Here is a 21,720-nt window from a genome sequence, read left to right on the forward strand (position 1 = left end):
TCAATCTTTCTCCCCTGGTTAGGAGATTTTAATTTGATAACACCTACATTATGAGAATTTGCCATACACACAAGAAGCAAAAATACAAAACCTCTTAGGTTTAGCCATTTATCTAATTTTAAAAAATAATTAATATCAAATTTCATTCTAAGCAGCCACGAAAAGGGAGAAATCCAAACCTCACTCACCTCACTTGGGAATTCTAGTCTAAAATGTTTGGAGCAGTTTTAATTTTCATCCTATACAATTTTTTTTTAAATCTGAAAAAAAAGGAAGCATTCCCCAGCTCTTTTGTCTGAGGCTGATAAAGCCTACTACAAATGATTGAGAAAAAAATTGTAAAAACAGAAATTAAAGTTCCAAATCCCCTGTACAGCAAGGCAAAAGTCCTTAACTAAATAAAATCACCCCATGCATGAAATTTATACTATTTTATAAATTAACTGTACTTGATACAGAAATGCAAAATTGTTTTATATATTGAAAATGAATATAAATGATCAAACTAACAGGGAAAGTCAAAATGCTCATATTTATTTTAATAGATACAGAAAAGCATTTGACAAAATGCCTCAGCATTTTTTTTTATTATAAAACTGCTCAGATACCTGGGAAGAGCAAAGAAGCTGCTGACTCTAATAAACGAGATCCATAAAAATTCCATAACTCACATCACGCTCAAGAGTGAATTATTATCTTTATATTTAAAGTGAGAACAAAATAAAAATGTCAGCTCTCACCATTTCTATTTAACATCAGCATAAATATTGCAAAGTAAAGACTGAGCCTGGCATTATTTGTACACAAGAGTCTTAGTGCAAATCTAAAGAATACCTTAAGATTGCTAGAACAAACAAATGCATTTTCAATCAATACAGATGATAAACTCAGTATTAATTTTTTCTTAATAATAGCATGAAGGAATTGGGGAAAAGATTTTACCTAACTATTCATCATTATTTTAGACACACAAAACAAAAGGCCCATTTTAATTTAACTAAGGTTATGTAAGGTCTTTATTCCAAAATTATTGTTACAAATAAGTTTTGAAAAGTACATGGAAAAATGATGTGTTCATAAAGTGGCTCAATTAATATGATATTCCTCCTTTCCTTATTTATATATAGATTCTAAACAAATAGAAGTAGAAAGTACTTATTTTATTCTTAAGTATTTCCAGAAGCTAAGTTAAAACGATCATAGCATGGCATACATAGACTTGCTTATAAAAGCTAATCAGAGTCAAAAAGTCACCTGAATATTCAATGAGAGGAGAATGGATTAAATGACTTTATTTACTTATGCAAAAGAATATTATCATTCCTATAATGAGCAATTATTGGTGCATATAACACGGATAAATAAGTCTTGAAATGTTTTGCTGTGAGGAATGAAAACACAAATGAACAAGTACTATATGATTCTAGTGGGTTTTTTTTGTTTGTTTATTTTATGTTTACTGAAAGATAAACTGAATTAATATTCTAAGATCAGAAGATAGTTTTTCAGGAATCAAGACCAATTAGAAAAAGGCAAAATAGACATTTCTGGAGTGGTTATAACACCATTTATCACATCCTTAAGGAGATGTGACACTTTGAGATTAAAAAAAGTTCTCAGTCACCTCATAAAGTATGAATTTCAGTGTTGTACATATCTTATTTGTTTGGAAAAAACACTTTTTGTGGAGAAGCAAAAATAAAACTTAATGAAAAAAGGTGTTCCTTACCCCCTTTGGTCTGAAGAATCCATCAGTACACGTCTCACAGTTTATCCCAGCAGTGTTGTGTGTGCAGTTGATGCACACACCCCCTCCGATGTACTTCCCATGTATATTTAAACTTAGATTTCTGCTGGCAACAGTTTCATCATAATAGCATTCTTCTGCTTTTCCATGACAATTGCATGCTACAGTCAGAATAAAAAGCAGTAAGTACTGATTTCAGGCTTTAAACATATTTAAAAATATTTTATTATCCATATAGCATAGAAACATAAATTTATTAAAAGGCATTTGTACTTATTATATATATATATATATATGCATATATGTATGTATATATATACATATATATATAATGCATTTTGTAATGGGATTTGAAATAATTAAAATCTATAAATTGAACTCAGTAGTGAAATGCCAATAGTTCACTGGTTTTTCAAATATAATTACAATTCCATATAGTTTGACCTACAATCTATTATGACAGATAAATTATTGAACAAACCACTAAATTATTAACAACAACATAATCTATGATGGATAATGCCCATAGGTGACCCTCTGTACTACATATTGTGGGTAAATGTACAGGGAGGAGTTAATATATTCTTTTTGTCATAATTAATAACAAGCAAAACTTTTCAATAGGCCAGATTCTCTGATAGTCCTTCTATATTTGCTATTATTGATTTCAATTACAATTCAACTCTCTTTATACATCACTAAACCAAGCCAGAGAAAGGTGATTTCACATACAAGGTACCCTTGTCACTATCATACACTGTTTTGGAATTAGATTCAGGAATCTGCATTCTAAACATTGGTACAGTCCTCTCAGATCCTTCCCAGACAATGAGACAAATACATGATAGGTTGTAGAGAGAATATCTTATGCACTGTATGGAACTATCACCTGTCAATAAAAAGCTGATGGTCTATTAGCAAAAGGCCAGAAGTAATAGGTGGGACTTCCAGTACAGAGATAGGAATGCTGGAAAAGAATAGTGGGAGATTCACCCAGACTCTGAGGAAGATAAACACATTAAACTGAGGAGAGGTAAGTACCCATCTGGCACACATAGAATAGAATAAATTAATTACATAAGTTATGAGCTAGTTGGTGAGGGAGTCACAGCTTCTAGCCTAGGCATTTATTCATAAATAGGTAAGTCTCAGAGTCATTATTTGAGAACTGGCCACAGGTAGAAAAGTCTGTTACAGCAGATGTCAAGAAATCAGAACAGAATGAGATCCTGAGGTAGTGTGGATCGGATGAATTTGCCTTGGGTTAGCAATCATGTGATATGAGTAATACCCTCATATGTGATGTTTCCTTATAGTCATGTGACAGTCAGCAGTCATTAGTGGATAGAGGCGTCTAAAAGCATCAGTTAGTCAGATGAGATGACGAATATCAAACTACCACCATAACACTACCACCATAACACCATGACCATAACACAATGACCACAACACCATCACTGTAACACTATCGCCATAACACCATGACCATTACACCATCACTAAAACATCATCACTGTAACACCATCACTGTAACACCATCACTGTAACACTATCACCATAATGCCTTTTTAATGCTTGTGATCAACTTGTCATTCTCTTTGTCTTTTTCATGTTGTATTATAGAAATCCTAGACAGTGCGAGGTGGGAGGAGTGTAACTTTTCCCGAAAAAGGCTGTGTAAAGCTATAGAATGTATGTGGAATTTTTATGAGGGTAAGAATCAGGGAAAGATTATTGTGAAGTTTCCAAAAGGTTTGGTTCTGTGTTCTTTCATTGATTTGTACTTGTGTATTAGAAGGTGCACATGTATGTGTGTACACACACACACACACACACACACACAGTGTGCATATATATACACAGCTGTTTTATGTATGTATATACTCTTCTGAACTGCCTGGTCTTACTAATAACAATAGTTCTTAGCATATCACTTGGATATCACCTAAGGCTACAAAGACCAGAAGAGGTATGTATCAGTACCCTGTTAATGGACAGTTACAGGTTGTTATAAGGTTTGTCCTTAAGCAACAGTGCATACATACTGGAGTCAAGGGGTAAGGCTGAGAGCTAGGATCTGGTTTATGAACCTAAACTCTTTCCTGTGTTAAGGAGAGGTTTTGAGGAGTAACTTGAAATTTAGTACCATTTTATGACTTACTTTCATTTGTTTTGTAAATGCAAAATACTTAAGAATTCTAGATAGATATTCTTCAAGAAATAAATTAGTAAAAGCAATTAAAATAATACAAAGGGAATTAGACTGTGGCCTGTGCACATATATGATACCACCTTTGGGTTAAATTTTTGAAAGTATAAATTTTTTAGACTAAAGTTATGTCAACTTGAATTTTAATAGACTGAAAAATGGGCATCCTATAATGTTATATTATCTGCACCCATAGTCATGGAGTGAAAGCCATGCCCTATAACCTCACCAACACTGTATTTTATCATGTTTTTAATACCATTATTAGACACAGTAAACATACACATATTAGTTAGAAGGATGAATACAATCACTAACAAATCAAACAGTATTTTCATTGTCTTAATTGGTGTGTGGATCATCCTTTTTTGTCTGAATTATGAATGCTATTTATGTTTTTCAAAGACATAAAACTGCTTTGGTTTTTGGTCATAACAGCATTATGGTTTTTCTTACTTCCATGTAAGATTTTCCAGTATACTAAGAATGATATCTCCTTGTCATGGCTGTTGAAAAAAAATTTTCCAGCCTGCTGACTTTCAATTTAGAATATAATAATTTTATTATATTTGTAGTGTTTTGAGCATTATTTCAGGGCATACGCAGAAATAAATATGAGCCTGTATGCATTAAAAATGACTTTTATGGGTTTAGGAAAATTCACACAAATATTTAAACATCCTCTTTTAAAAATATATTGTAAGAAACATACATATTTCTGCTGTCAGTCTAGATGGAAGTATGATACAATGCTGAATTATTATCAACCCAATTATTAGAATGGATGTTGAGTTGTAGACTGGGAGCTGATGTCTGATGTTGAAGTGGCAGTCCTCACCCTGTAACCAGGACCCTCATCTGTGTATCAGCATCAATGGCACTGTGCCAGGAAGGGGTATATGGCTTCAGAGGATGAAGATTGTGTCTTCTCTACTCTGTCTTCAGCAACTTTCTACCCCCACAGAAAACCCTTTAAATGTCTTAGTAACACAATGAAAATTTGTAACTTTTTAGAGATATATCTTACTTTAAATAAGCCACATCAATGAAAATCCAAATTAAACTCCAATTAATTACTGATTATCTTTTGTACAGAGAGAATTTTCCTATCAAATAAGAATTTCCTAAATATTAAATTTGGAAAATAGACATTTCATGTTAAGAAATGGATACACTGCCAATGGTGTGATGCTTAACTAGGCTTATGATTAAGATATCCACCATTAGATTTTGGTTTTTGAAAATCTTTAGTCTTCAGACTATGGAAATGTACCCCCTCTACCCTACAAAGAAAGGACTTAAAATACCCAATATTTCAAAATTATCTAAGAACAGATGGCCGAGAACAAAGAGTGGCCCTCCAGTGGTGTGTGAGTATTCAGTGGCAGCTAAGCCACTATGCTTGTCCACTAATGATAGAAACAGAAAGAAACAGGTAGAAGTATATGAAAGAACAAACAATGTAAGTGAAGAAAGGAAAGACACTCAAAATACAGATGACATGTGTAGCCCCAAAAATCTTAAAAGAGGGGTGATTTATGGTTGAAAAAATATTTTATTCAATTGTCTCAAAGTCTCATCATGTCTAATATATGATCCACAATAAACATAAGCTAAATTAGCTTATACTCAATTGTTTTACATGACACATAGGACTTGTATTTCTTACTTGATAGTAAGCCTGTCATATTTCTTGAACTTAAAATATATGTGGTTTGGGCTGCCTCACTGAAATATTAATACTGAATTCAGCTGAATTTGGCTTCCTGTAAGTGTGTCTACAGTTCTGCAGAGGTCTGTGTTTGGGTCTTTTCTTGACCTAAGAAAATGTATAGATACAGAACTTCCTAGAATTTGGGTCACCAGGGTAGGCTACTTCGCCAAATTAGTAAACATGGGAGGTACGCATTTAAGTCAGTTCCCTCAGAAGAAGACAGACAAATTCCTTTCATCTTCAAGATGATGATTTAAGGTATGAACTCTGGTTGGCATATCAGTCAGTATTTATTATTTTTCTCTTATCTTTTAGTGTCCATTGTCTATCAAATGTTACAGCATAAATTGTGCTAATAATCACCACAGGTATAGCATCATTGCAAGTAGTTCTATATTGGTGGTGTTATGAAGAATCTATATTTAGGAGTATTTTGACTACTAAAAATCAGTATGCCAAAACCATATTTCCCTCCCACATTATCAAAACACTCTTCAGGGCAGTCAATATATGGAATCAATCTAATGACTATTTACCACTCTAGATGGAGTGTGAACCTGGGAGAGTGGGGCCTAATTAAAGTCTCATGCAATAGCTAACTTACTCAGTGCATCAGAAAATTTATACTCTGATAGTAAAGAACAGCCACATGAGGACAAGTATAAGCCTCACATGGCAAAAACTTGTTCTTCCATAGAGGCATATGAAGAACAATAGCTGAAGTAAACTAACTCCTCTCCACTACACCCGGCAGGAGCCTGAAAACATATTGCACATGAAGCAATTCTATGTTTTGAAGAAACTGATGCCACAAGGTTCTCGTCTTGTTTTTTTAGTCTTTTCTCACAAGCACTCAGAATTCTCACAGGACTCCATTTCCAGACTATGTTCTGACAGTATCTATTTATTGAATAAAACAAATGTGGAGTAGATGCACAATGGAATATTATTAAGACAAAAGATGGAACATTCCATTGGCCATCAAATGAACAGAACTGGGTTACATTATGTTAAGTGTAATAAACCAGGCACCAAAAGACAAATACAATATGGCCTTACTTATATGTTTAGTCTAATAAACATAGGCTCATTATATTTGAGAATGTTGATTATCAAAAGTGGTCCAAAGGGTGGGAGAGTGAGAAGGGCAAAGGATGTTAACTGCTTCCTAACTTACTATTAAATAGAGTAGCTTCTGTAGTCTCTCTTACAGGGCTGTAATGTATTATCCAAAATGATAATTAATATACTGCCTAGTTCAAAGAAGAAAGGGTTTCGATAACATTACCAATGAGACATGATAGTGCTTTAAGGTTTTAGCAGTATGCAAACATATATATATATATATATATATATATATATATAATTAACACATGGGACCTCATAAATCCATACAGTTTAAAATGTCAATTTAAAGAGGGATACTCATGTCCACAAAGCTTCATGCCCTGACATCCTTGTCACCTTCCATTATCTTTCCCAGCTATTGTTCATCAGCACCTCACATCCTAAGTGTGATTAATGAATCCTTTCATTTTTAGTTAATAGCCTGGCTCTAGCATGAAGACAATCCCTCACCTTTGACTGGACTCTCGTATTAGCTGATGAGTGTTTAAAGGCTGCTTGGTGGGTTGTAAGTGATTACTTGGACCTAAAAAGCTTACACAGATTGACCATTTCATAAGTATCTGTGCTTAGAAGGCAAATACATAGACTCTAAGTTTCACAGATTACTCATTTGTATTTCTATGCACCTACGTGGTGGGTGTTTGTGTTTCTTTTATACTCATAGAAACACAAGAGATGTTTGTATGTCTGCTTCTGTTTGTGTTCCTGCCTATGTGTATGTTTGTATGCTTTTGCATTTGTGTCTTTGTGTATAATTCTACATGTGAGTGGTTGTGTATGACCATGTGTTTGTCTTTGTTTTATGTGTTTCTTTGTATTTCTCTGTGTTTCTGTGTGTTTTGTGCCTTTATATGTATTTGAGTGTTTGTATGTTTATGTATATGCTTGTGTATATTTTTTTGTGAATCTTCACGTTTGTGTGTATGCATATTTGTTTTTGATATGTGAGTGTGATCATTGTATGTTTTTTATTGTACATTTTTCATGTGGTTATGTGTCTTTGTGTCTACATATGTTTGGATGTTCATGTCAGTGTTTTATGTTATAGGTACTGTTTTCTGATGACAAAAAGCATTTAAGGTTTTTACTGTTTTTCCAATAAGCCTTAATATGCATTGAGGAAATATTTAGCAAATTGGGATGAAAATCCAAAAAAGCTGAGTGAGTTAAGACAGGTGGGTGGTGAATTTACTAGCTCTGGCCTTGGCTAAAACATATAACTGAAATAGAAGATTACCCAATCAATGGTAGCTCACAGTGATGTCCCTAGTCAAACAGAATGATAGGGCTGTCCTCTTATGTCAGGAACATACCTTCACACTCAGTCTTGGTCAGGAAGGTCCCAGCTCTCCAGGGTTTCTGATGGAATCCCGGGCAGCACCTGTCACAGCTCTCCCCACAGGTGTTATGTTCACACTCACAGCGTGATTTCTAGCCACAAAAGGAGAGGAATAGGTATTGGGTGTTGTATAGAACCCCAGAAGAGAGGTTGTCCCTAAAAGGTGAGTGTAAAATGTGACAATTGGATTCAAAACTTCTCAATTATCCACTAAAATGGAAAATTTTACTCAGCATGTTCAGGAGACAGTGGCAGTACTTGTGTGACTACATATGTTCTGCACCAGTGTGGGCTGCTCCCTGCCGAAGCTGGAATCCCTGAGTTTATATTCTAAAAAGAGCAGCGAGGCCCAGGTGAAGACTGACTTCTCATTCTCTAACCCTTTGAGCCTTTATTTTCTGGAGCACATATCTACTGGAAGGCTTTCTTGAAATCGCATTAACAGTCTCAGAAGTGACAAAACACGTTTCGTCTCCACTGTGCATCTGGGTACTTAGGAAAAGTGGGAGTTTAGAATCTCTGTCCTTATGGAAACTGTGTGCCCCTGTGTTCTAGTGTCTATTCACAGCCCTTCCAAGGCTGCTTTTTGTGCTCTCAATACTTTAAAGACACTGTTCACCAGTGACGCTGATGGATAACAAAGGTGCCACAGAACAAGCTACACCGCAACCTAGTCCAAGAAAACCAGCACAGTCTTTCATCTTCCTTGGAGATAACAGTATACAAGTCATTAATCAGAAAACTAGCTTTGAGTATAATGTTACTTGTAGTTTAGTTTAATAGATGGGAAGAAACCAGCAAGGCCTTATAGACATCCACTCATTTTCCAATTCAGTATCTCTTCCATATGCTACACACTTGATGATTTTGAATTTCAGCAGTTTGTTTATGACAGGAGAAAAACACATGCTCATTTGTCTTCTTGAAGCTATGTTCACTCAATACATTCACCGTCATTAATGAAAAATTCTACGTGAAAGCTTTCAAGCTTGTTCTAGCTTGACAGTCGCAACGCTTGAATATTCTCCACCTGGTTTCTTATTGTCCCTTCCCACGTCAGCTTGCTGTCACTGGGACACCTATATGCTTACCTCCGCACAGGATTTTCATTTCTTTGCATGATTTTTTCTTTTTGATTAAAAAATGTTAAAGGACAGGACAGTTAGATTGATGGCAGCCATTCTCAAAAAGCTAAATTATGCACCAGGCTGTCATAGCTAGAAAGACTTCAAAATAGATACCACTTTGAAACCTTTATGGGAAAAGAAAACTAATCTATTTCCTGATGTAGTGACGGTTGGATTCAAAGTCTATCATCGTAACTGCCAGCTCTATTTCACCCTGGCAAGGCTTCCTGTTAAAGAGCCTAAGTGGGGACCTGACATCCATTCACAGCATTTCCTTTCAGTAAAGCCTCTCGAAGTATTTTATAGTGTGGCATTTCATTTTCCAAAGCATCCTATAAATATACATACATTTGTTGCAGGATCAAGCGGACAAGCCCGGGCATGACCATAACAGATGCACATCCCGCCAACTGAAATATCCTTGACAGAATAGTAATACTGGAGAAAAAAGTGAGAAAGAAATATTGTTAGCATTGCTGAAAGGGGAGAACAGGAAGACTAGGAAAAGGAGCAGGGCAGTCAGTTAAAGTGTCACATTTTGCTTTCAGACTTCCTTAAAAGCAGTCTGTGTATAGTTAGTGTATAGGTAACTGCTACCTATACACTAAAGGAAAGAAGGCTGTCAATTTATGCTACATGCCCACCTCAGGACTTCTCTCCCATGGGCATTGCAATGTCCAGGCCAGAGAACCCACTGCTACAGAATCTTTGACCTTAGGGCTGTGGACAGTAATTCTTCATAAAGTTTTACACAACATCTCATAAAAAAACATAACAACCTCTTTAGTTGTGATTGTGAGAAACCAAGTATTTATGAGTCAGAATGTCCTATTTTACTTGATAAATTTGAAATGGAACAATACCTTTAAGGGAAACTTGATAATCATATAATTCTTATCCAGAGTCACAAGAAATTTGGAAGGAGAAAAGGGTAATGTGAAACTCTGATGTACTGAGAACTTGCCTTTTTGTTATGTTAAAATGTTCTTACCACCACTTTCCAATCTGAAATTAACACAAAGCTACAGTCATAGTCATTTAAACTATCAGCTATTTTTAAAATACAATTCATAATTATAGAGCTGGACTAAATTGAAATTTTAATTAATGTGTATAACATTTTATAAGCACTAGAGTTTTTTACTTTCTCACTTAGTACCCAAATAACCGCCTCAGTGAAAGAAAGCTCTATTAGGACAAAAATATATAAAAAGCTATGGCAGCATTAGTAAAAGTAATGGACATGTATCTGAGTTTCCTAACTGAAATAATTTATTATTCTATATATTTATTTTTTAATCTTCCCTTTGTTTTGTCATATGCATATAGTATCCCGTAAAATGTTTTTTGCAACTTAGGTTATTTGTTATACCTATACGTTGAACTATTGGAGCATGCTGAGAAATTTGGGTAACTTAAAAAAAAATCTCTTTACTTAATTGCTTGACTTAATAATGTAGGTACATTTTTTCTCAAGCATTATTGGAAATGCCTTTAAAATTAAAATTGCGTGTGACATGCTGAAATGTAATATTCTATTTTAAATATTTAAATTTGCATGTAATATTCACTGAACTTGAGTACTTTTGGGAAACACATACATATGTTGACTCAACTGCTCATGTCTGATGCCATTATAAATAATAAATGTTCAACATAACCCCCACTCAGGACTGCAAAAAAATGATAAAATGGAACAATAATTATTTTCATCGATTTTCTTTGATGTACTTGTCAAAGAAGAAGAAGAAATTTCACAACAATATTGTTCAGACTTCTTCATGCTAAAAATAAAATGAAAGGTTTTTTTTTCTCAATCTGTGAAGAATTCAAACAGTATTATGAAATAATGATTGCTTCTGCATAAAGCAATTGACAATCTGGTGAACTATAATACAAAGTAAAATTGCTTCAAGTTTGGAAAATAAAAGGTACTACAATATCTACCATATGTTGTGTGTAGATAATTAAGACTCTAGTAGTAGTTATTCTGTGATGATGTAGAGGTTAAGCCTAGGTAGGTTGAACAGTGAAGACAGAGCAGGTGAAGTAGGATGGGAAACTCCCACTTGGCTTGCTGTGCCATCAGTGGGTTCTGTGGTGACAGAAGTCTGCTTCTCCTATGATCTAGATCTAAGAGCTTTCCCTATGGGTTTAGTTTCACCTGACTGTGATTTTTCTATGCAGTCTGTGGCCTCCAGTTGTAGAATACAATGGAGTTGCTATCTTAGCATGACTGAGCCTTAGGATTCAAGGCTGACTTGAACAACTGTAGTAGCATGGTTACACGGGACCAGATCCCACACAAACTCCTGGTAAGAGTATGGAGCAAATAGGGAGGAGTTGGGCAGAATCAAAATTAGGAATGACAAGCTGGGCAGGTCATTCTTCTCACAATAATTTCACAAATTTCTGTTTGTTTGGTACTAAAATAAAGCACCCCCTTAGTTTTGGTTGTCAAAGGCCTGTTGAAAGGGTGCTTTAAGCCTTTGCTTGCTTCTGTTAAGTGTTATAAAGAAAGTGTTATAAAGAAAGGAAACATGTAGAATCATTTTTATCGCTTTCTCCATGGCAGAGCTTTGTGTTTGTGTGTGTGTGTGTGTGTGTGTGTGTGTGTGTTTCATAATCAATGGACTCATTGTTATTTTTTATTTGTTAGCCTGGTCTTCGGACCAGCAATACTGACATCTCTGTAACTTTCTAGAATAGTCAACCTCAGTCCTGCTCTATACCTACTGAATTACTGAATTAGAATGTAGTTTCAACAAAGACAACAGCTGTGTGTATATTAAATACATATACTGTATTTCTTCATGTGGGTTATGGTCAAAAGTATTTCAAAGGCTCTGTTCTTAAACATGCAGCTGCTTGGAGCCAACTGTAAAAATACAGATCACCTAAAGTGACAGGAACTAATGTAGTTCCTTAAGATGATTATGAATGAGATACTATAGTGCTCATTTTACAAAAGAGGAAATTAAAGTTGAAAAATGTTGGAAGGCTTGATAAATTCCATGTAATTAATTAGTCACAGAGCATGGATTTGTACAAAGGAGGGTCTTCTAGGTTCTAAAGTCACTAACGATAAATGGTCCTACAAATCACAGAATGATTTCTCTCTCCATCCTTGGCAGACTGTTAAGAAGATGAGCATGGTATCACTTAGGCTCCGATGTGATTCTCAGTACTTACTCTTCGTGTGACAATGGGGTCGATTTCTCTGGGGTCTTTGTGAGCAAACATCATCAAGTCGGCATTCAATGTGCGGATCCTCTGAAATCTCAGGCGAATATAGCGAGCTGAGGTGAATTCCAGGAGTTCAGGGGAGGGGTCATCAGCACTTGGTCTCCCATTGATCAAAGAAATGTGAATCTACATGAAGCAGAAAATGGTTTACAGACTTACTTTTCCTCCTGCTTTTGCCAAATTGCAGATGCAGACTCATGTTCACACATCCGAGTGGAATAAAGCAACTGAGCCTTTCAATACATGTGCATGTAACAGTTTGTTCATTCCTTACATGTTCTGTATACTAGATGCTGCACTTATTTGTAACTGTGTCTTTTTAAGCCATTTCATCATCTTGCCTCTGATAGCATTTCCAGAAATTACGTATTAAATCAACTATAATGTTCTCTACAAATTGGGTTCTCAATTATTTAAGAATCTGTTACACAGTTGTTTTCTTTTTTTTAAATACTTGGTAAGAAAATGCTAGGCTGTATCTGAAAAACTTGGACCCCCCCCCACACAGTGCATTGAAAATAAGTCTGATTTTGAAATCTTCTAATGACAAATGGGAAAATATATTTCAGAGATGATATACAGAGCAAAAATGATAAATTTTGATGGAAACTAGATAAATCTTTGCTCCCAGACATTTCAATAGATTTGTTTTTGTTATGATTTATTTATTTTTTAGTAATTGATAGACCAAGAAGACAAAGATTTACACATGCTATTACATAGTGTAAGAAAAATAGATTGTCTGAAGATGTATTGAACCTGGATGTAATAGTGATATTCTAAAAACAAAAATAACTTAGCACATTTGACATCAGAAAAAATACATTTTGATCAGCCCATTTTCCAAGTACAAACGGAACTTGCCCAAATGCCACAAAGCGGATGTGCTTTCACAGGACTACCTCAAGAGCAGATAGTTTTCTTTTTTCATTTCCTTTTTATTCTTAGTTGTTTGAGAATTCCATACTATATATTTTGATCGTATTGGTCCTTCCTCTCACTCTCTTCAGATCTCTCTCTTCTCATTTCCCACCCAAGTATGTGTGTGTGTGTTTGTGTGTGTGTGTGTATGTGTGTGTGTGTGTGTGTGTATATGCTTAAGTCTATCAAGTACAATGTATGACATCCATTAAATCTTTCATGTCAGGCCTTCTATAAAGCATGGTATAGACCAGAGATTATACCCCTAAAAGAAAGTGTCCCTTTCTCTCTCAGCAGCCTATCAACTTTCCTATAAAATAACAGACCACCTAGCAGAGAAGAATAGATAAACTGTAGGTTCAAATAAAAAGAACTACAAACAAACAAAGGAAGTAGGGTCCTTGGTACCTTTAAGAATGTTTTTAAATCAATAAGGAAAAGAAAGCCCAACAATTTACAATAAATTGGGACAAAAAGAGATATAAAACCATTATTTTAAAAAGCACAAATACAACCAGCTTATCAACAACTGACAAAATCCTATCATTTATGGGGCCAGAGAGATGGTTCAGCAGTTCAGAGCACTGTCTGATCTTCCAGAAGACCTGGATTCAGTTCCCAGAACACTCATGGCAGCCCACACATGTCTGCGATTCTAGCTCCAGGGCTTCTGACACCTTCACAGAGATGTACATACATAGATATACAAATGAACATAGAATGAGAATAAATTAAAATTTCTATCATTTATAATATGATAAACATTAACTAAAAGTACACTGATAGACTATTTTTCCAATTTTTAGGTTGACAAGACCCCAATATTTAAAACACTCTTTGAGGACAAGGCTAGTTTTGTATGGTCACATGTCTTATTTTTATGAGTGTAAAGCTAACTGAGAAACATCTCAAACATGGATTGGGCAATGCATTTCACAATGAGAACATGTCAGGTTATTAATTAGCAATTTTGCTTTATACAGAATATAGATATTGTTATACATATGAACTGAATATGTTCAGGAGATTAAAAGTTCCCAGTGTCCATTCCCAGATGTATGTGCTGAATCTGATTTGGCGTGTCGGTACATGGAGGTATGGAGGTCCTTTGGAGGTAATTAGAACATAAGGATGGTGCCCTGGTGAGGGGGATTAGTGTCCTAATGAGAAGATTCCAGAATGCTAGCTGCTTTTGCACAAAGAAAGAATACAAGACCAGAATATGTGATCCAGGAAGAGAAATCTCATAGTAATTGAACACTATGCTGACCTCTGACCTTAACCTGGCAGCTTCTGGAGATGGAAGAAATCTAGTTTTCCTCTTTAAAAGCCATGCAAAGGGAAATCTACCAGCTTGAATGCACATGGATATATTCTTTTCACCCTTTTTGGAATATAGTAAGAAAAAGAAAACAACTGGTCAGTGTGTGAGTGGTTCCACCAATCACATATCAACATACTGAGATATAGGGAACAATTAAAAATACTCCTAATAGTTCATTTTGAATCCTGTGTAGATGGCATATTACTTACACATAATTCAATCAAATCAAATTGTAAAAAATATTGATTGGGTAGTACGCTTTGAACATACTACATACAAATGAAGGCATGTACACACATGAACACACACACATACACACACACACACATATGTGAAAGTAACTAGAGAATTAAGTGTGTAGTATTTGAGCCCCAGTAGAGGAGAACTCAGTAAAGTCTGTGTATACACTGCAGAGTCTTGACTGAGGTCAGCCTGGAATCCTCATCTGCTTTGGAAAAGAGTATATCATCTGTGTTAATTACATTTTTTGACAAGAAAGTCGATGATATGTATTTCCATCCCAGAATTCTACTTTTAGGTAACCCCTGAGAGTATTTTACAAACTGACTGCCAATAAACTACTTCAGACACTGGAAAAATACAGCAAACACTGAGAGGAGAAACCAATTCTAATGCTACACACACACACACACACACACACACACACACACACACCCCAGAAGACTAGGCTGAAATTCATATTGAGTAACTCCAATGAACTGAATCCAACTCTGATATTTAGTGTTTAATCAGCTAATCAAATTGACATATTGGAGGAAGATGGAATGCTCTACAAAAATGCTGAATCTCACAACATTAAGTATCTTCTGCTGCTGGAGTTCTTGAGAGTTATGCACATTCTCAAATATTCCATGGTTCCAACATCTAGCCAATGAGCCAAATAATGTGTTTTGAACTACATTGTTTCTTCTGTGCAAGGAGGGATCAATTAAATGTTTAAAGAGACAGTAAATGAACCACAAAGTTGTTAAAACTAGTCTCTCTAAAGGTTAACATTAATATCCTCAAAAGGTTACTCTGTTTCTTGAATGTGTGCCTGAATTTCTTTCCTGTCTTCCCTTGATTGCCCCATTCACAAACAATTTGAAGTGAAAGAAGAACCTACTGAATCTGTTGGACTCTGGTTTCTGAGTGTTCTTGATGGTTCCTTGATGTCGCTGGTACAGGGAACCACGTTGTGCTATGTGTGGTGTCAGTGAATCTCTCACTCAAACATTTTTTTAAAGGTATACATGTGCTCATTTAGGTTAGTCAGCCCCAGGATAGCACCATGAAGTAGTCAGCAAAAGAACACTTGTCCTCACAGCTTTGGTATGTTCACGAAGTTACTCTGCCAAGATACCTTGTGAGCATAGCTAGTCCCAAGTTGTTTCTGGGATAAAGAATCAGCCAGCTGTTTGCTCATGGTGTGAGCTGATTCCTTGGACTGACTAACTAGAGATTCATATCCTCTCTCTCTCTCTCTCTCTCTCTCTCTCTCTCTCTCTCTCTCTCTCTCTCTCTTCCCTGTCTTCTCTCCATCTCCCCTTCCCTCTTCTCCCCCTTCCTCTCCCTCTTCCCCTCCTTCTACACCTTCCTCCCTCTCTCTCTCTGTCTCTCCCTTTCTCTTTCTCTCTATGTATCCTTCTTTCTTTCTCTTCCTTCCTTTCCTACCTTCATGTGTAGTAAATCACAACATTCAATATTTCTTCTGACACAATACTATCTAACTTCAAGTTTTCAGGAGTGTTTATCATACTCCCGACTTCCTATGGACTGACAACTTGAGGATGTCTAGCTTTGATGAAACTAGAGGGCTTCAAGACCACCTCTGCCTTGATGTGAGGCTCTGGGAAGCTCTGAAAGCCTAGTGCCTTCTGTAACGTCTTCTATTATAGATAATACTGGTGGGTAAACAGCCATACTGTCACAAGAAACCATTCCAGCTGAAGATATCTGACTATGACTATCTATTGGTCCTTCAGAGTTTGAAATGACTTTTCTCAGAAATGAGTCTTTACAGATAAATAAATGGGAAAAAATCATCAGGACATTTCTTTTCATTACCAAATGCCTGCCTCAATAGTACCTTCTGTTCACTAGGTGACTGGTTGTCACTATGTAAAGTATACTATATGCCATGTTTATTTTTATGGATGGCTAAGAACTCTCTGTGTTTATTTTACTTTAAAATGACATTTTAAATTATTTTATTTAACAAATAATCAGGTTTCTATTCTGGAGAGCTGTTCTTTATTATGTGATTATATCTGCTTTACAAGGCTGGAAATGCTTGTAGTCTTCCTAATTTTCTCAGTGAAACAAGGTCGCCGTGGTACGTGGTGGATAATAAAAAGAAGGGTTGGTGTTTATTGATAACACATCAGAAACTTTGCATTGAGCAGTGGGAGGAATGACGTTCAAAAAGTAGCATGCCCCCAGAATATTTTTAAATCCAGCTTGTATTAGCAACCTCTAAGTGTATGCCAATGAAATTGACACAACATAATGAAAGTAAATGGACCCCAGGGCTTCAAACAATAAGAGCATAAGGATAGAGTGAAATTATCGAATCAGAAGCACTGCAAAGGTTTTATTCATGAAAGAATGGAAGCTGTTGGTGAAACTTATAAATACAATCATGTCTGTGAGAACTAGACTCTGAAAATGACTTTGAAATTTTAGCCTAAGTATTACGTTTTAGGGTATGTACAAAAACGATTTGGAGAATGGCCAGGAGGGGCATGAGGCTTACAGAGAGGTGACAGTGTGGCATTTGTTTCACTGCTACTAAGACAAGATAAAACGAGGGTTTGGCCCTCAATGATAATTGACCCTTTTCTGGTTTACACCTCCCTTGTACTCTCAATGCTCAAAATCTGCTTTCATTCTGCAGTACCTGCTCTCCCAAACGTCACCAACAGCCTTTGTGTGATTAGCTGAAATGATTAGTTCTCAGCCTGCACCACATCTGACCTACTACTAGAAACTGAAATAATTAATTACAGTATTGATTGATTTAGATGACAAGCTTTCCTCATTTGGATCCTGTTAGTATTCTGTCTAAACTCCACCTCCACAGTTACTTGGCAATAGCCAGGTATGCTCCTCCCCACAGTTATCTGGCAACAGCCAGGTAGGCCTACCCACTATTAAAGAGGCTGCCTGTCTCCTCTTCTCTCTCTTGCTCCCTTGGTCCCTGTGCCTGCAGGTTCTCCTCTGCCCACTCCCCCCTTCCCTTCCCCTTCTCTCCATGTGGTCATGGCTCCTCTCGCTCTCTTCCCTCCACCCTAAATAAACTCCCCCTCGTGGAACCATTTGGTCTGGCGTTATCAGTCTAAGCTACTCGAGAAAATCTAACAGGTCTTACTTCATCTGACTTTCTCTTCTCAAACTTTCTCAGTACTTCAGCTTGACAATACCCTATCTGAAAATCTCTAGGCAGAAGGGTGACTTTGTAAAATGTTAGAGATCTTGGATATTTTCGTATATCTCATGAGGTATCTTCAGAATGAGAGCTATGTTTAAAGATGAAATTAATTTGTCTGTTTTGGGATATTTCAGTTTGCATTTCTGGATGAGGTTGTTCATCTGTTTTAGCTCCTTCCATTAGAGTGACATGGTGCTTCTCCATTCTCTGCCTCTTATCTGCTTTATAAAAGTAAAGTTCACACACACACACACACACACACACACACACACACACAAGCATGGATGTATGCCATTGCTAATAAGAAAGCCCTACTATGCAGGTAGAATAGGCATACAGAACAGACCATGAGGAACTTCATATCTACTTTTATACTTTACGTATCAAATGTATTTTCTGTACTTTTCACCATCAGTACAAGAATAGAAAGTCATGTTTTTTTCTTCTCTAATCTCAATTTCTTGTATGGTCATTCTGTCAAAGCCTATGGCTTCACATACCAACAATACAGCCATCTTCCATATCTAGGTCTCCAGTGCTGACTTCTATGAAAGGCAGAAATGCTGTCTTCTTAGTTTACATAGCTGCCCAGTAGGAATCACTGGAGTTCCTGCTTTTCAGCCCTAGCTCAGATTCACTAAATAACCATCCCTTCAGCTACTTCTTACCAATAATTTAGAATCATTAGAGACTTCCTCTTTTTCTTTTATCCTGTGTCAAATTCATCTGAAAATATCATTAGTTTAATTTTAAATATATACAGTAGCCAATTGCTATCCATCACTTGGTTGAAACCATCCTGCACCATATTCTCATCACCCTCTTAAACCTGAGGCATTTCTGCTGATGGTATCTATGTGCTCTCTAGATGTGAATCCCAAGTCATTAGAAAGCTCTGTAGTTTATCTTTAAAGAAATGTAATACAAAGCATCCCCCTCTCCAGGAAAAAGACATTGGGACAGGTATGGCCCTCATGCCTCATTGGACAATGGCAGGGGGACTGGAGCCATTACAAGGTCTCCTTCAATTACTGGAGGTCAGGCCTCTATCCCTGCCTTTGCAAGATTAGATTCGCCACAGCCCATCTATACTTAGAGAAGGGAGGAGATGTTAGGGGCAGCCCTGCTTATATACTAAAGGCCTAAAATCAGCCATAGGCCTAAAATCAGCAATAGGCTTGTCATACAAGTATACTAACACCAAGTCTTGGGTCTCTGTGAATAAACACTGAAACAGATGACTATAAGCTATTGTAAACAGGCAGTTTTTGTGACAATTTACCAGCCTGAGTACTCATAGGCCTTGTAAACAGGTAGCCTTGGCAGATAATACCAACTTAGATAAGGACAAGTGAATCATAGGTGGAGTCATAAAGACCTATCCCTTGAACCCTCACCCAGCAGATATCCTGTTCTGAAAGATATCTGTATTCCCCCTCCCCCTGAACACCCACGCTCCAGTGTCATCCGTTTCTCCACATCCTGCCTTTTTGTGTTTATAACCCCTGTGTGAATGAGTATAAATTACAATTTGAAAAAAATTAAAATATATATATATACTTATGTATAAAAATGTCATAATGAAGCCCACTATGTGTAATAGTTACTTTTAATCTAATAAACTTTTTAAAAGAAAAAAATAAAAATAAAAATAAACAAAGCATAGTGGCTAGTCTCTGGGAAAACAAACAAACAAACAAGGGATTTAATTTTTTTTGTTTGTTTTTTTTTTGTTTTTCAAGATAGGGTTTCTCTGTGTATCTCTGGCTGTCCTGGAACTCACTCTGTAGACCATGCTGGCCTTGAACTCAGAAATCTGCCTGCCTTTGCCTCCCAAGTGCTGGGATTAAAGGCTTGCGCCAACATCGCTCAGCCTGGGATTTAAAATTTCTAAATGAATAAAATTAGTGAAAGTGCCAAATACTTAGTAAATTCTACTAACTTTTTATCTAAAGAAACTTCTTAGCTTTGTTGATGAAATTTTTCTAATAACATGAGTATGCTGTTTTCACAGAAATAAAGTTAAGATTAATAATTTTTTATATTCTTTTATTTCTGAGCGTCTTATGTTAAGTTGATTTAAATAAGCTTTATATATTAATTCTAGCCTGTTATTCCCTTCCATCTTAGTTTGATAATCACATTAATATGATTTCAATATAAGTCAATTTTATTATACCTTAGTTTTCTTTTGATGTATTAATTTTTTAAATCTGAGGCTAGCATGTAAACGCGGTTGTAGAAAAACACGATAAACATATTTGAACTTAGGAACTATTCACATTTACTCCCTCAACCAGAAAAGGTCTTCTCTATTGGTTAATCCCATTTCTTTAATAAATCGTTGAGAAATTATTACATGTGTCATCACAAAGGAGCAATTTTCTGCAAAGAAGATTAATAAGATCTGCTTGCAAAAAATGCATATGTCCCTCCTTGGGTCTGAAAACTCCTTTTAAGCAGAATTGTTTTTTTTTTTTTAAATAATATATAGCATACTCATTTAATCTAGAGAACTTTTGGTACAATGCCACTTCATTCATTCAGGACCCCAACAAGGATAACTACTCCTGCATGGTTGATAATTTCAGAGTTGATTAGAGAGTGATACTATAAAGATGGCATGCGAAAGACTGTGTGGACATGACTCTTCACACAACCTATTCCCAAACTACAGGCAGATGTTAGCCTAGCGAAGTGTTTATCACCAATGACTGCGCCATAGACAACTCAAGGCTTCAGCTTCCTCTCAACACTTCTTTTACTATCCCACACCAGGTGGTTTATTCCAGACATATACTTTGTTTCAATTGCCCTAAAACTGACATTGTTTTTCTCCTGTTCTTTTGAGTTGTAATTTGGGCATTTGTCTTTCCTGGATGAAAGCTTTGCCTGCCATGAGATACTTAAACAAATTCTTCACTGTCGAATAGATTGTCATTAATAAATTGAAACATAATAAGAAAATTAGCTCTCTGCACAGAATATTTGTCATCTCTTCTTCTTACTTCTCTAGTTACTTAGTGAAAAATCAAAATCCTGGGCCTAAAGGTTTACATGATTTATCAGCTGGTTAAAAAAAATATCTGTTGACTCTCATTTTGAAATAGAGTAAGATGAGACTCTTTTTTTCTCTCGTACAAAAACAGATTTCATGGGGCACTGATTTCTATGTTCCATAGAACTAAAGAGCACACAGAAGATCTAAATTTTAAGCAAATCCATGGAGACAACTAAAGTCTCAGCTGCTTTAGGGTTTTAGTTTTTTGAAAGTCTCAATGTTGAGTTTTTTCTGTTTTTCAGAGTATGTCTGGTAGTCTTCTTGGTTTCAACAGCTCAAAGCAATCCAGCAAAGTATTCATTTCTAAGTCCCCTGTTAAACATGAGTTTTATTAACTTTCATCTAAACATACACTGGTACGTAACCTGTAATCCATCATAATTAAATGAAAGAGCATATGATTCCCACGGGTCATGATGTGGAAGAAGGATGCTGACCACTAAGTGCTAGAAAATTTCAAAAGTAGTAAAATCA

At 35.9% G+C, this 21,720-nt stretch overlaps 1 protein-coding gene across 1 annotated transcript in view; it reads right to left on the bottom strand.

Moving 5' to 3' along the window:
* Window positions 1-21,720, bottom strand: part of Lama2 (laminin subunit alpha 2) — a 575,131-nt gene that overhangs the window by 326,516 nt on the left and 226,895 nt on the right. Inside the window, exons 5-8 of the mRNA XM_028766419.1 lie at window positions 12,457-12,636; window positions 9,613-9,702; window positions 8,112-8,229; window positions 1,730-1,908 (exon numbers count right to left, since the gene is read on the bottom strand). Coding sequence (XP_028622252.1) covers window positions 1,730-1,908; window positions 8,112-8,229; window positions 9,613-9,702; window positions 12,457-12,636 — 567 coding nt within the window. The remainder of the gene's footprint in view (window positions 1-1,729; window positions 1,909-8,111; window positions 8,230-9,612; window positions 9,703-12,456; window positions 12,637-21,720) is intronic.

The sequence above is a fragment of the Grammomys surdaster genome, unplaced genomic scaffold (assembly GCF_004785775.1).
Source record: "Grammomys surdaster isolate TR1022 unplaced genomic scaffold, NIH_TR_1.0 168, whole genome shotgun sequence".
NCBI classification, from domain to species: Eukaryota; Metazoa; Chordata; class Mammalia; order Rodentia; family Muridae; genus Grammomys; species Grammomys surdaster.